Consider the following 16,794-nt stretch of genomic DNA (forward strand, 5'->3'; position numbering starts at 1 on the left):
GAAAAGATAACAGGATTCAGGTTTTTTTCCTCCTATGCTGCAACAGTCTTTTCTAACTTATGGTATATTTCCTGGGAAATGTGGAATCCGGGACATACTACCATGCTTGTTTTATGCATGAAAGGGACTTTCTTACTTTTCTTTCACAATCAAAAAATGACAACCATGAACAGAGGCTGATGGAAGGGAAAAAATAAAATATGCTAATCTTTAATACACTGTTTTAAGTTGCTTAAGTAGAAGAGATGGTGATCTCTTTGCCACATAATTGTGTCATTTAAGAGTAATGTGTATAAATGGTTTGATCTTTTCATTTATTGTATTAAAATGCAACAGGAGTCTTTCCTCTTCTCTTTCCCTTCTTCTCCTTTCCCCTTCTCCTATCCTCTCCTCCCTCCCCTTTCTCTCCCTCCCCTCCCCTCCCCTTCCACATTTCAGTGAAATAATTCTAACAGGCAATATTAAATAAAACAAGTTTCACTCCAGTAGTTGTTAAAATAAAAGCAATTTATTAATTGCAGTCATTATTATTTCAAATGCATAACACATGAGTAAAGTGAAATGAGGCCTGAAAACTGGTACCGATTTTATAATAAACTGTTACAATGTACTGTACAATTGAATTTATTACAATTGTAGAAACAAATACTAATAGACCAAGTATTAGATGTTATTACATCATCTAAGTTATTCTGAGTTTTTACATTAATCTTTACTTTTAAAGTGAAGTCTTCTAGGTCGGCCACTATCACAAAACCAGTGTGCATGTAGGCATTATCTTGCTGCTACAAATATTTTTATTATCCATTTGGCTAGATTTTGCACTTTATATCCAGGTCATGCCCAACATTTGTGAGTAATCAGACTAGCTCTTGGAGACCATTCTTAATATTCTAATATGGTCGCACGCTTCTCACGTTCTCATTCTTTTTTTATTATGTTATTATTTTATCACAAAAGGTAGGGTATTTTTGCTGAACATATTTTCTGATTTTCCAATAAATCAAAGAAGAAGAAAAGGACAGCTTTAACATCTAAATATTGCAGTGGATCAACATATAAGAGGGTTCTGGGGAATAAACCCACTTTTTTTATTGCTCTTGGAGGACTTCAGAGGATGGAAGAATAACAAGTAAAGTCATAAAGAGTGACAAGCTGAAGTTTTCAGCCCTTAGTAATTTTCTCTTCATCAAGACCCTTAAAATACTTCACACAAATACACTAATTTGAGGGTAATCAGAAAAGAGGGAAATCTGCCTATGTGTCTTTTGTGTCTGACTGACTCATGCACTCTGTCTGTGTGTGTGTATTGTGTGTGTGTGAGAGTGTGTGTGTGTGTGAGAGAGAGATAAGAGAAACAAAGAGAAAGAAAGAAAGAAAGAAAGAAAGAAAGAAAGAAAGAAAGAAAGAAAGAAAGAAAGAAAGAAAGAAAGAAAGAAAGAAAGAAAGAAAGAAAGAAAGAAAGAAAGAAAGAAAGAAAGAAAGAAAGAGGCCGGAAGGCATAGAGACACAGATACACAGAAAGAGACTGTAAACAAAATGTAACTAGCAAGTAGCTTTCCCCTGGTTTATGACATAATGGAGTGACTGGACCAAATTCATTTTGACTTATTCAGTCAACCCATGGTTATAGAAACTAGGGTTTGTGACAGAATTTAAGAATGGAGCATTTATGGACCATGCGGTCAATGTTGCAAGATTTTAGTGTTTTCACATGGTGAATTGCGAAAATCTTGCATGGTCTGTTTAAAAAAAGGGGGGGAGTTGGCAATTTCATTGATATAAGCCATTAAAAACACAATTTTAGCTTACTTTGCTCATATTATTATACAAGGTTTCAGAGAGTTAGCTTTTCCACAAGAAGATTGTTTACTTTTGGCTTAGCATAATGTGAGAATCAGGTCACATGATCAGACTATTGTTCTATCCATCTGGTACTCATGAAACTTCCAGCATTCACTGCCAGTGCAGTTGATTGTGATTTGCTGGGAATTCTGAAATTTGTAGTGCCAATATATCTGAAGAGCATATAGTATCAACACATCTGAGAAAGATTAGTCAACGCTAATATTATTACTTTTCTATTATTTCAACATTAGTCAACACTACCTAGACCACGTTCTGCATCATTTTAGATAGGATTTTCCTAACTTTACTTATAGAAACTTAGGCAGATTTTTAAAAACTCATTTGAGTTCATGTCACAGGTAAGATTTAAACCAATAACTTGATACAAATACTGGTATTATAACAATTAGCACCCAGTTACAACCAATTTTACTAAATTTGAAGTATAAAGAGGTAATTCAGTAAATGCTGAAGAAATATTAATTAAGTTAAACCCTAACACTGAACAATAATACTGTCATTTATAGCATATCAAGTCTTGAAAGACATGTAATATAGTAATTAGTGAAAAATATAACTATTTCCATTCTAGACATAAACTAATGAATAGTTCAGTTAAAAGGAAATTGAACAATTGAGCCTTATATTGAAAAGAAAATGGAAATGATACAATTATACATTCTTTTTCTTTTTCAGGAATACGAAATGTCTATGTATATACTAATTGTTGGTATGTGGGCAATAGTATATTGTCTTACATGACAGTCTCCAGATTAGAGAACTATGGTCTACACAATAGCGTAAACATGTTTGCAGTACCAGCCAAAACATGCTCAAATAAATAAATCAGCAAAAAGTGGATATGACTTAAGGATCATAACCTAGTCAATACCTTTTCTACAATACAAAAAAAGCAATATTTGAAAGTCTTGAGTGAAAAAATTCATGATAGGTAGCCATTCTCCAGTCAAGGTCCAATCACTAACAACAATAGAAAATGGAAGACTGTGACTTGGAATGGAGAATAAATGAATGACTGGAAGACTGGAAAATGGAAATCTGTGACTTGGAAAAAGAATAAATGAATTAACAGATGAAATGAAAGAAAAATAAACATGTATTTATGAAACTAAGAGACAGAGAAAGGAAACAATAGATATGAATGAAGATGGACCAGGAAATCAACTCCTCTGGAAAAGGCTAATGCTACTTTTATTGTGATTGGCTATAATTAGAGATTCTTGCAAGTGCTGTACCTTTTCCTTCTTTCTATAGTTCAGTGGATTATGGGGTGTCTGACTCAGCTGCTTCCTAATGTTATTTCATACTGGACTTTAAAAATGCTTCAGACCATCTTGTCTAGATAATGGCTCCTTTATGTCTGTGTCAGGTTCATCTTGACACTGAATGTCAGGAATTGATCTTAAAGAAAAATAGATGCGGGGAAAATGAGTGGGGAAAACAGAAATTATGACTTCTGTTTGAAAGAGTATTAGAATATAAATTAATCTCCCCACAGAAGTGGATTTAAGGGGGAAAAAGACTATTTGGGATGGAGTGAAATACTTTTCATATCACAAAAGTGATGTGGCATAAAAAGATGGCATAATGACATGAAAGAGTTTCTAGTTTAACAAAAAGTGCTTATCGGAGGATGCTGCAAAAAACAGTAAGAAAAATATATTACACAATGTATGTAGAGAGAAGAACTTATAAAGAATATAAAAGAAAGCAAAGAACTGTTAAGATTAAAGAAGATAAAGAAAATACAGAGTGATTTTTGATGGAAATGAAAAAAAAAACGAGGTGGGAAAAAGCACTAAATGAAGAGCCTATATAGCAGAGAGATTAGAATCAATCAAAGCAAAGATTGATCTGGAATGAAACTCAAATGAGAGAATGCTAAAAGCAGTATTTTAGAGATCCGTATGGGAATAGTAGTGATGTGTCAAATAATGGAATTAAAAATAAATTTTAAAAGATGGAAAGGAAGTCCTAAATGTCAGAAGGACGAAAAATTCTGATGGTATGGTTACAAGTGTAGGGAATATAATTTGAGAAGCGTTGAAATATGGATGTGGCTTTTTTTATGGAATATCTATGAAGCTTGTTTAATATGTGTTTGGAGACTGGGAAAACTTGATGAATGGAACAATGCTGTTAATATTCCCCTATATAAAAGATAAGCAGAAAGAATGAATGAAAATACTTTTTTCTTTCTGTATTTTTCATTTTATTCATAAGGAAGTTAAAATGCAAAACTAAAAAAAAAAATCCACAAAAACACAAAATAATCAAGACAATAAAAAGTGCATTGAAAAGAAAAAAAGTCCAAAACATATACACTTGTTATTCCTCTATTTGGATACTGATTAATACATTACTACAATATTGGTTCCCAACCCTTGCGAATAAGCCTCCCCGCAAATTTTCATAGTAGTAAATCTATTTGAAAATTATTTACCTGTAATCTATATACTATATTAATGACAAAATATTTAACAGGAAGAATAATAATAAAAAGACAAGGTTAAAATTTCAAATCCTCTGTTAATCAACCGTTATTGTAATCAAAAGGCAAAAGATTTCCATGTCCAGTTGTGTCTGACTCTAGGACGCAGTGTTCATCTATATAGCAAGAGATTAGAATCAATCAAAGCAAAGATTGATCTGGAATGAAACTCAAATGAGAGAATGCTAAAAGCAGTATTTTAGAGATCCGTATGGGAATAGTAGTGATGTGTCAAATAATGGAAGCTATTAAAAATAAATTTTAAAAGATGGAAAGGAAGTCCTAAATGTCAGAAGGACGAAAAATTCTGATGGTATGGTTACAAGTGTAGGGAATATAATTTGAGAAGCGTTGAAATATGGATGTGGCTTTTTTTATGGAATATCTATGAAGCTTGTTTAATATGTGTTTGGAGACTGGGAAAACTTGATGAATGGAACAATGCTGTTAATATTCCCCTATATAACAGATAAGCAGAAAGAATGAATGAAAATACTTTTTTCTTTCTGTATTTTTCATTTTATTCATAAGGAAGTTAAAATGCAAAACTAAAAAAAAAAAATCCACAAAAACACAAAATAATCAAGACAATAAAAAAGTGCATTGAAAAGAAAAAAAGTCCAAAACATATACACTTGTTATTCCTCTATTTGGATACTGATTAATACATTACTACAATATTGGTTCCCAACCCTTGCGAATAAGCCTCCCCCGCAAATTTTCATAGTAGTAAATCTATTTGAAAATTATTTACCTGTAATCTATATACTATATTAATGACAAAATATTTAACAGGAAGAATAATAATAAAAAGACAAGGTTAAAATTTCAAATCCTCTGTTAATCAACCGTTATTGTAATCAAAAGGCAAAAGATTTCCATGTCCAGTTGTGTCTGACTCTAGGACGCAGTGTTCATCTTCATTTCTTAGCCAAGGGAGCAAGAGTTATCCGAAGATATTTTCCATGGTCATGTGGCCAGCATGGCTATATGCCAAAGATGCGCAGAATGTGGTTACTTACCCACTGAAGTGGTACTTATTAATCTACTTGCATTTGCATGGTTCCAAACTGCTAGGTGGGCAGGAGCTGCAGAGTAACTAATAAAGATCAAAACTCAAAACAAATTCAGGAAGGAAGAGTGAGTGATGGAGAGGAAGGGAAATATGAAGTAGGAGCATGGTTTGATAGCATTGAAGAGAACCTCAAAAGATGGGTTGTAAGCTATGGAGAGGTACTATTACTGTTTTTTATGTAAACCAGATTTCTTTACTTTTATTCAATCTTGTATCTTTTAAATGTTTGACTCAATATTCTTACTCCTTTCTTATGATTTGCATATTATTGCTTATCCAAAAAGGAAATAATATGATTCTTATGCATATGTGCATATTTGTATGTACTATTAAGTTAACTCAGGTGCTTATTGGAGGAAAAATATACAGTGGCATATTCCATTACTAGCTGTGGTATGCAGATCTAGTTATAGAATAATGGAAACATTTATGATAGAAGAATCATTTGGTTATTGAAAATGACATACACTCTTTATTACTTTAAGAAAAATAACATACGGCCCAAAGACATGATAAAGATACTACATAATTATAGATATTTGACCTTGATTAAATTCTGCCCACACACACAGCTTTACAGTATGTATATGAAAATTGGCAATAGTTTCAATTTGCTGCTTTAGGGGAGAAAGAAAAAGGAAAGGGCTGCATTCCTTTTCTGATCAGCACAATTTGGGATTTTGTAGCTTGACTAACTGAGAGTGTGTATATATGTGTACATATGTATATATACAAACGCACACACATATGCCTGAAATTTCATTGAATTAGACTTTTGTTCATTTTCATTCAAAGTACTACTGGAAAAAGCATAGGTCAAATTTGAAATTTCCCTGTCCTTTGTCTTCAGCACTCATAAATTTAATTCTAAAAAGAGTGATTCATCATGTCTTCTGCTTATTGATTTTGATATACACACTAGGTCAAATGATTCTGATTGCTTCAAGTAAGACAAGGATCAGAGTTATCTTATTATTGAGATTGAATTTTAAGAATTGCTAGAAAAGGATGGCAATATTCATAGATTGATTGGGTATATTAGGAGTGTGAAGAGGTTGTGTTCATTCAGTGTTATCCTATAAAACATATTGGTCACAGCAATACTAAATTAATGCATGTTTCACTTAGTAAACATCAGCAAAAAGGACTTATGAATGTAATTTTCTTTTTAATATTTGAATAGTAAAGTGTATGAAAGGATCGGAGCACATTAAAATTATTATGACTTCCTATTAAGGTTTTATTTAATACTTTTAAATAAACATAATTTTAAAAATATAATCATAACCCTTAGAAAAATATTCTTGGTATCAGCAAGCTATTTTATCGATTCCTCTTTTTTGGCATAAATTCTGTATAAATTCTGAGGTGATGACGGGAATGTTCAGATCAGGGTAAAAAAAATATGACCATCTTAATCATGTGGAAAGACGGGACGGCGTCATGATTGAGAGTTTACACCAAAATGGCATTGGGAAGCAAAGGGGAGAGAATAAGTAATTTAATGTTCATTCCATTCATATCAGATTACACTATTTTTCTCTCAGAAAGTGACCCATCAGCTAAATAAGTTTCTAGGCTTTAAAACAAAATTTAAAACAAAATAAATTTTAAAAAATGTTATAGCCACTAGAAGTCATGTTTAAAAAACAATAATGACAACACAAGATGCAGTTCAAACTCATTAATTTATTTTCCTTGCCAGTTTAGAGTCATTCAACTACTTTCTGTATGTAGGAGAAAAACAGGCAGACTGTGGGATGGAGTTAAGCGCGCCATCAGCTTAGATTTGTTATGTTCCCACAAATGGTCTTAGTCCAACCCCTCCTGAATTCCACTGACCTTTATCTGGCGCCAATTTAATGTTGAATTTTAATTGACTAGATTATTGTATATAGATTTGAATTAATCTTCTGTGCTTCAACCTAATGGATGATCCTGATTCTTTGCGCCTGACACTGTAAAACACCAGGTGGCGGCCCGTCTGTCAAATTTTAAAAGTCAATGAGGCCCCAGAGCCAAAAAGTTTGCCCACCCCTGCTGTAAAGTGATTAAATAGCTTGCACATGGTATTTAAATAGGGAGATGTTAAGAAATATAAACTTGAAAATAGATAACATAATTTTCACTTCTCACTTATTCCCAAGCCAAACACGTTGCAGCCCTCAGTGTTCTTACCCTTATTATCTTGATGTATCAGATACATTTCTTGCTATGTTCCCTGTACAGGGAATTAAGATTGTCTTCTAAGGGGCGTGCATAAGTGCACAATCGTGCCTACTCTCCCTGTCCTATTGTCCCCAATTATTAGTTCCTATTTGTTATATTTAAACTCATGCTTATTCTTATTTCTATTGTATTGTAAGCTTTTGACTGACTAAATAAATAAACAAACAAACAAATAAATAAATAACTGTATTCTATCACTTCCCTAGAGGAAATAATGAGTAGTTGTCAGTGAGTAGTCCAAAGATCCATTAGGCAACTTTTAAGACCCATGGACCTCAACTCCCAGAATTCCCCAGCCAGCTAAACACTGAAGTTATATTTACAGATAGTCCTTGACTTAAAACCATTCTTTTAGTGACCATTTGAAGTTAACAATGGCACTGAAAAAGTGACTTATGGCTGTGTTTTCACACTTATGACCATTGCCACATGTTCATGGTCATAATGATCAAAATTCGGATGCTTGGCAATTGGCTTGTATTTATGATGCTTGCAGTGTTCAGGGGCAAAGTCAATGGGGAAGCCAGATTTACTTAACAGCCATGTTAACCAACTTAACAACTGCAAGGGATTCACTTAATAATGGTGGCAATGAAGGTTGTAAATGGGGCAACTTAACAACTGTCTTGCTAAGCAGCGGAAATTTTGGGCTCAGTTGTGGTTGTAAGTCAAGGATGGCCTAGTTGATTTTTTCCCCCCTTAGGTTAAAAAGTAAACTCGTATTGAATTTTTTTTGTTAATTTTTTTTTATCCCATTTGCAGCGCAAGGCCATTGTTGTAATTGGCTTTACAGCCGCTTTTCTAATCGTCATCATTGCCCGCCTTACAAATGAAGTCAGCTTTCCTCTCATGCTGAGCTGCTTTGGACAATCCAGTGTCCAGTGGATGCCATTTTCCTATACACAAAAACGACACCTAAGGTCTCACTATGGATACCTTAATGTGAAAAACCAAGAGGTAAGGATTCACATGGAGTTACGTGATGTTCCTTCCTAAAGCTAGTTTTAAGTATTCTTTTCTTTCTTTTATGTGGGTAAGTGGAACTGCTAATTGAAAATAGAAATGTTATTAATGTTTTAAGCAATGAATTAAAATTAATTAGTGGTAATTATTTATAGTAATTCCTTTTGCATGATTTTAAATCAAGTAAGATACAGGTAGTTCTCGACTTGTGACCACAATTGAGTCCAAAATTTCCACTGCTAAGCAAGATACTTGTTAAGTGTCCATTTTCCATTTTTGACTTGTTAAGTGTCCAAAATTCCATTTTACTAATTTTTTGCCACAATTATTATGTGAATCATGGAGTCATTAAACGAATCTGGCTTTTTCCATTGACTTTGCTTGATGGAAGTCAGCTGGGAAGCTTACAGATGGTGATCACATGACTCCAGGATGGTACAACCATCATAACTACATGCCAGTTGCCAAGCACCTACATTTTGATCACATGACTGTGGGGATGCTGCAAGGGTCATAAGTAATTTTTTCAATGCCGCTGTAAGCTGAAGACTATCTATATGTATGGAACAGGATATTGAGTAAGTGGAATTGGAATTTGAGCCTTGACTCAAGAACTTCAAGCGCAAAAGAACTAGTTTTCTTTTGAAAGGATAAATAATATTTCAATTAGACTGTAACTTTCTTCTGTGAAGATTTTTCATTTAAGCACAGCGTCTTCATCATGAGGTATAATTAAAATATCCTCATTCATTCACTGCCGAGAAAAGACATGCCTTGGCTAACTTTTGATTAAAGTTCTTCGTGATGTAGTGCTATTGGTGCTAGACTGGTGTTGTAGCTATAGCAACAGTGATCAGAAACAATTTACACAAAGGTAGTTGTAGAACTCTTTACAGTCTAAATCGTTTCTGACTTTGGGGTGACGCCTGGGGAAACCCAAGGTGAATTCACTCATTGTATATAATTTGCTAAGCTCTTCTGAAAAACAGCTTTAAAAGAATTAGCCTGTAAATTAAGGATGCTGGTTCCCCCCCCCCCCCCCCGAGAATACAATTACTATTTTTGCTCTAATGATACAATTTTAATTGATGAGTTGAAAGAATGCTCTATTAATTCTCTTAGATTCAGTAGATTAAATGTGTTTAATAAAGAGAAGAAAGAGAAAAAGTTTTTTTTTCTAATAATATAATCGTTTTTAAGATTGTGTTTTAAATGGGTCTCTAGAAAATTACATTTGTACTTCTTTAAAATATTTTAAAGACTAAAACAGAATTGTTATTCTTTTCATGTTACATGAGAGCATCCATAGGGAGAAGGGGGGGGCTATTTATGGAAACAACCATATAGCCAGTCCTTGACTTATAACCATTCACTTAGTGACTAGTGAAGTTACAACGCCACTGAAAAAGGGACTTACGACTGTTTTCACACATATGACTGTTGCAGCATCCCCTTGGTCACATGATGAAATTTAGGGTGCTTAGCAACGGGCATGTATTTATGATGGTTGTTGTATCCTGGGGTCATGTGATCATCTTCTGGTCAATGGGGAAGCCAGATTCACTTAACAGTTATGTTACTAACTTAACAATTGAAGTGATTGACTTACGACCGTGGCAAGAAAGGTTGTAAAAGGGGGGGGAAACTCACTTAAATACTGCCTTGCTTAGCAACAGAAAGTTTGGGTTCAGTTGTGGTTGTAAGTCATGGACCACCTTATACTACCCATTTTAATCTATACTTTATATAGATTCTCCATATGTATATCCTGGTGGAACTGGTAGATATGACCTTCCACTAACAAGTGCTATTGTTATTGTTTGCATGTGTATACGTGTCTCAGGGATGTATTTTATTCTCAGGGTTATATTCTCATAAGGAACAAAATTTTGAATTTTGGAAATGTTGGAAAATAATTTATTATTTAAGTACATTTTTATCTCACGGAACTCAGAGCATAAGGTTACAAAGTTAGGAAATGTACAGTCCCAGCCAAGATAGCAAATCCTAAATTGTTCCATAGTGACATGTAATAATGTTGATCCAGTACATCTTAAATTAATGAGATTTTGGAAATGTGTGCATATAGTTAGATAACAATAATTAAAATACCTCTATTTTTAAATCATGGAGAAAGGGTTAAGATCTAAACTAAAGCTGCGTTCAAAATTATTTATTTAGCAAAGACAGCAGATTTGTAATATTTTGCTGAAAGGGTATCGACAGGCAGAATAGGGTATGTATGAAATTTAATTACATTATTGTATATTCTGTTCACAAAGGAAGGTTGAACAAATACATTAGCTTGTCTTCTTTAACTTCAATGTATCATCTGTTTTGATTATTATTCTGTCCTTCCTTGGGCTTTCTAAAATGTCCAAATATCCCCCTTTGTTCGACTTTCCTCATTTATTTTGCAATTAATCTTATTTATTTTCACAATTTGAAAAAAAAAAAAAGTCTTGTTTCGTTGGTCTCTCTCCCTACCCTTATTTTCTGACTATGCAGTGAGAAACAGACAAAATTTTAATATCTAACATGGAATTTTATATAAAAAATGGAAATTAACATCTTTAGAAATGCATAAATTTGGGACCAGAAAGGAAATCAGTATCTTGTGAAATGAAAATAACAAATCTCTTTTGTTTTTGCTTTGTTGTTGTTTTAATATGCCAAAATTGGTAGATCGATTACTTTTATAAATGATTTCATTAGTTTTGAATTGTCTTGTGTTCAATTATTTGAATAGGAATAGAGGAAGATTCCATTAATCAATGTACATGTATCTGTGGAGCTGAAGAGGTAGAAGATCTGATTCATATATTATTTAATTGCTATTTGTATAAGTACCTTGATCCACATATTAAATGTATGGCCCATATTAAAACAACATACCTCATGTGTGGCCAGAATCTGAAAACAACATTTAATACAGCACAATTTCTGACTAAAATAGTCCGTCTGAGTTAGGCATATGAGGGCTTGATTGGAATAGATTGCAGAGGTGATACATTTATTTATCTTATAACTATTGTATTTTACCCTATTCTCATTTTAAATTGTTTGGATTTTATTGAACCTGTATGTTGATATGGCCTATAGGATATATAAATTATATATAATTTATATGGAATAGGAATAGAAATAGACAGCCTCCTTAATAGAGCCCATAGCACTCCTGTCTTAGCGCTACAAAGCGGATTACTGAGATTGGCAAAATCAAGTTAGCTGGAAAACTAATTAGATTATTTCTGTTTCCCTAGTAGGGACAATACAAGGCAGTTGAAGTTTCTCTGCTATGGGGATGAAAGCAGAACTAACTCATTGTTTTCTCCTGCAATTATTTCTTTGGAAAATTATCCCTTTATGTGGATGTTCACTGTGAATCACCATGACAGGTGAATGAATAATGGGACAATGCTGCTTCTTTAAAACCTATGAAGACTTTCTGAACCTTGTTTTCTAGAAACTGTGAGGTAGAAAGAAGTAGTATTTCATCAGATTTATTTCTTGCTTCTATTTTATGGCAGCAAAAACGTCCTAAGACTTATTTGTTGATTTCATTTTCTATCTTGACATTTTGAATCTATCTTGGACATAACTCTTTTATTTTGCTTACTGAAAGCAACATTTAATTTAAAACAATTTTTAAAAATTGTAAAATATTTAAAATACAAGATAGCTTTGTTTTTCTTTGCTTTATGCTACTTTGTTTTCATTATTATTTCATCATCAGACAGATGGCAGCGGCCAGCAGAATTTTTATTATAAGATGGACTTAATAAAACAAATGGTCTTTCTGGATAGGAATTGTATTATGATATGATATTTTATGTTAACTGTTTTATAGTTTTGATGTGTACCACACAGAGTCACTTTTTCATGACATGACCAGTCATATAAATTTGATGAATGTACCCCATTAGGAACATCAAAACATATTTTGAAAGAGAAAAAAAACATGTTGTTCTGATTATGCTTTTTGAAAAATACATGATCACAGAAGGAACACATACAATAACAATTATTTTCTTTCTGAATAGCACTTTAGAGACGTGCCTGGTTTATTCATAGTCAACAACTAGTTTAGGGCAATAATGGCTACTTGTTGAGTTTTGTTTTATACATAAACAAAACATATGCAGGTAGTCCTCAAGACCACTTAATGAACATAAATGAAACATATGTTGGTATTTCTTGAGATACGACAGATCACTTTAAGAACTAAATTAACGACAGACACCCCAAAATCACATATAACTCTGTTTCAGAGTTATGACAGCTGCAGCACTCTTCATTCATCTTTACAAGAGATCATGGGGATAATGCAGTGCCCTCTCCCCTCTCTTTACTCCCTCTCCTGCCCCAAGACGACCCCTCCCCATGCTTCCAGGAAGCAGCCACCATTTTTAGGGCTCTGAAAATTCCTTGGGGAAATGGTGGCTGCTTTCAGAGCTTTCTGACCTGATCAACTGGCCGCCAGGAGACTGCAAACCTCCTCTTAGCTCTTTGCAGACTTTGGAAACCACTTCCTACATATAAGGCAACACATTTAAAATGAGCAATGGGTCAAGTTGCACGGAATGGAAATGCATGGCAACAAACTGGACATGTTTTTCCAGCAATGCTCATCTCTCATGTCAGGATTAAATAGGCAATGCTGGTGTGGCCCTTCACAATGGGCAAGGTTGCCTCCTCACAAGTAGCCTGGCCAACCAGCATTGTGCCTATCCCCACTCCACCCTGCACATCATTGGATTGGGAGGAGGTGTGGACTCCACCCCATCATCTTTGCTGACCACCAGCAGCAGCTCCTGTTCCTCACATGGAGCCTCCAGACTAACCTGCTGCAGCTGTGGCTCCCTCAGCTTGGGATCAGCCTGCCGCCCATCCAATTAACCCAGCTGTGGCTTTGTCAGGTTGCAGCCCTCTGCTCCCCAATCCAAACCGTCATGTGGCTCCGTGGTCTCTTTCCCCAGCTGTCAGGATCCTCCTCCTCCTCCAAACTCACATCTAGAGTGGGATCTGAAGGAAGGTGCATGACAGAAGCAAGCAAGCAAAGAAAATCTTTCTGCAGCTTTTTACCTTGAGGAGCTGCAGAAAATAATAAGTTCTTAACATTTAGAGGCTGAAGCACAAGACCTGCAAACAAGGAAGAAGTTGGGTCCTTACAAAGCTTTTTGCTATTTGACTGATTGTCTTTAGGACCCAGCTAGGAAAGATTTCTGGCAATAAAATGGCAACAAATTTAACAAAAAAACATCAAGCATTACCTATTGTTGTATGTGGTAGTACCATGTAAGTAAATCAAAAGCTAAAAAGAAACATAAAACATGTAAAAGTCAATCATTGTATGCATATTTTTCTTAACTACCAGCCTCCTTAAAGTTTTTGTAAAGATATGCAGAAAAACAGTTTATAGTGTACATAAAATTATATTCTCCTTTGAGAATTACACATTGATAAAATGTTTGACCCAAAAATATATTAAGATTTGAGAAGGAAGAAAGTGTTGTGTCAGAATATCTACCACTGGCCACATGATACATAAATTATTAGAGAAGTGTAATAGATGTAATAGTCTTGTTTTGGTACAATTAAGAACATTCATTGCCTCAGATAATGATTAATGCTGTGCTAAAAGCTAGGAAAGTTAGGTGGTAAGTTCCAAAAATTCAAAATATGAACAAACAAATGTGTATAAACAAATTACAGAATCACATGACCAGACTGATAAAACAGTAGCTTTTCCTCATCCATAAATAATGAGATGAGAGTCAACCAGGAGGCAACAGAACATTGGGAGAGATTTTTTTGTGTGTCCATTGCTTTGATTGGGCTACAATTGAGAGGCAATTGTATTCTGCAATTTGGCTTGTCTTGCTACCTCATGAAATTGGCTAATTCAAGCAGCATCAGGCTGAAAACAAACACACACAAAACTCATAGCCTCTTTTTGACCCAACCACCTGCTCTACATGAGAACATGCCATGAAAGAAGCATCTGCAGTGATATAAAGGATACTTGATATACTCTTTTATATCATTCCATCACATCATCTTAGAAAAGATGGGATGGTGAAAGAATGAAAAGACCCGTTGCTGTTATAAAACTAAACATTTACGGTAGCTGAACCCTGATTTTGCCTCCCACAGTGAAACCAATATACAGTGATGAAAACATGTCTCCTACTTATCTTGCTGTTCTCAGCAATTGATCCTTAGATATAAAGTTTTTAACTTTAAGAGGTTACATATAATCATCATGTTAAATTCTGGAATGGCATAGGACTTCTGCTGACACCAATGATGATTTATGATGCAAAGGAGCACCATGTGCAAGATATACAATAGAAAATCTAACCGATTAAGCTAAAATAATAACATCTGGCTTATATGTATCTCAAGGTGACTATTGGAACAACTTCTTAAATACAGTTATGTAACTGAGAAGGGCAGTCTCTTTAGACATTTCATATAATCAATACAAATATAAGCTTAGTGTGCTCTTACTGAAGCCGAATACCTTTGCTGACTTCAATCATTCTTTTTCTTATAAAAAATTTATCTCTTTGCTCTTAAGTACCCTCACATATTATTTTCTAAAGTGGAAAATTTCCAAAGCTATCTCTGTTTGCATTGTTTACTCATCACAATTCTTTACTTTCTAAAATCCTTGAATTTTTGTCATTGGTATAACATTCCATCTTATTAGCCTGTGAATACTTCATGAATTACATATACTTTGATGATAGCAGGATAAGTTTCATAGCTAGTCTTAATAAATAATCCTGGCAATGTTTATATTCAGAGCAAATTAGCCTCTCAAGTTGAATGTAATTCAAACCATTTTGTAGTAAATTTGGGTCATCCAATCAAGTGACAAATCTCATCCAGTGTAATTGTTTCCATTTTGAGAATGGAATCCAAGACTTTAGATCAGGACTGTAAAAGTAAAAATATAATAATTGCCATAATTGTACCAAAGGGAACAAAGAACAATTGCTATATACTATAAATCATCTGCAGTCATTAGTAAATATTGACTTTTCTTACATACTTTGTTTCTCGTTTTTAACACAGTTTACATCTATTAGGCAAACATAAGAAGCAAATAATGACACCTTGTAGTTAATTCTCCTGATCAGGTTTATTAATCTGAGTACAAAAAGAATAATGTTAGAAATGGTCAGATTCCTTGATTTAAAAAATTTACAAATGGTGTCTGAAAAATCTTCCCAAAAAGAAAAAATAAAGTATCTTCAGGATTAAAAAAAAAAAAATCTTTAGTGTGGTGCTGGTAGTATTACTGTTGTTTTTTTCTGATTCCTAAGCATTCTGTCTTCAGCATGCCAAAAGAAAGTACAGCTAGAAGAAATGCTCTTGCTGATGGCTTACTGTTGATTATCTGACACAGAGTAGGCCATTAATAGCTGGGCTATTGTGTATGTCAGTGCACAGCTGAAGCTCTTCTCAATTTCTCCATTCGCAGGATTCACTTAAAGAGAACTAAGACATACTACTGGTAAGTGACAAATCAGAGGCAAAGGCAGTCATAAAATAAGATCTGACTGAGGCAAAGGTTGGCCTAGTCAGGGTTTATACTTTTCAATGCCAATCTGGAAATTGATCAGTTCTTTACACAGCTTGTGTTATGGAATTATATGTTCAGTTTTCCTCACATAAGAACAAACATTTGCTCTCTTGAGTAACCTGAGCCTACCTCTGCCTTTTAGGCAGAAAAGTGTGGAAGGTTCTCTATTTTGTACAGTTCTTGGAAGAAAACACACAGGATGGTATTTTTTGCTCTATTGCCATACCCAGGATGCCATAAACATGATTCATGATGAAAAATATCTGTCCTATTAGCATTATCTACATATTTACTTTGATATCACCTTGTTTCCATTGTAGCCCCAATACTATTCATTGCATGACCCCCCTACCTGTTTATAATATTCAGTTAGAATAGAATTATCATGCTAAAGTGGGAAGGGAACAACTTTTGATAGAAACAGCCTGGTGACATTAGCATGAAAAAAATGTCATAGCAAAGCACTTTAAGGCCTTTTCTTAGCTGATAAAAATTATATTCTACTACACCCAAAATAATGGGTCTCACTGCCTAGCAGAACAGTAAATGCAGTATGTCAGTAAAGGTTTGTAT

The 16,794-nt window shown here is 34.1% G+C and overlaps 1 protein-coding gene across 2 annotated transcripts in view; it reads left to right on the forward strand.

Moving 5' to 3' along the window:
- Positions 1-16,794, forward strand: part of ST6GALNAC3 (ST6 N-acetylgalactosaminide alpha-2,6-sialyltransferase 3) — a 306,384-nt gene that overhangs the window by 123,451 nt on the left and 166,139 nt on the right. Inside the window, exon 2 of one of the 2 annotated variants that reach the window (XM_026679326.2) lies at positions 8,427-8,621. The exons of the other annotated variant lie outside the window; for it this stretch is intronic. Coding sequence (XP_026535111.2) covers positions 8,427-8,621 — 195 coding nt within the window. The remainder of the gene's footprint in view (positions 1-8,426; positions 8,622-16,794) is intronic. 2 annotated transcript variants of the gene reach the window in all.

Source organism: Notechis scutatus, chromosome 3 (assembly GCF_049901735.1).
Source record: "Notechis scutatus isolate UNSWTSFEM ecotype Mainland chromosome 3, rNotScu1.2, whole genome shotgun sequence".
Classification (NCBI taxonomy): Eukaryota; Metazoa; Chordata; class Lepidosauria; order Squamata; family Elapidae; genus Notechis; species Notechis scutatus.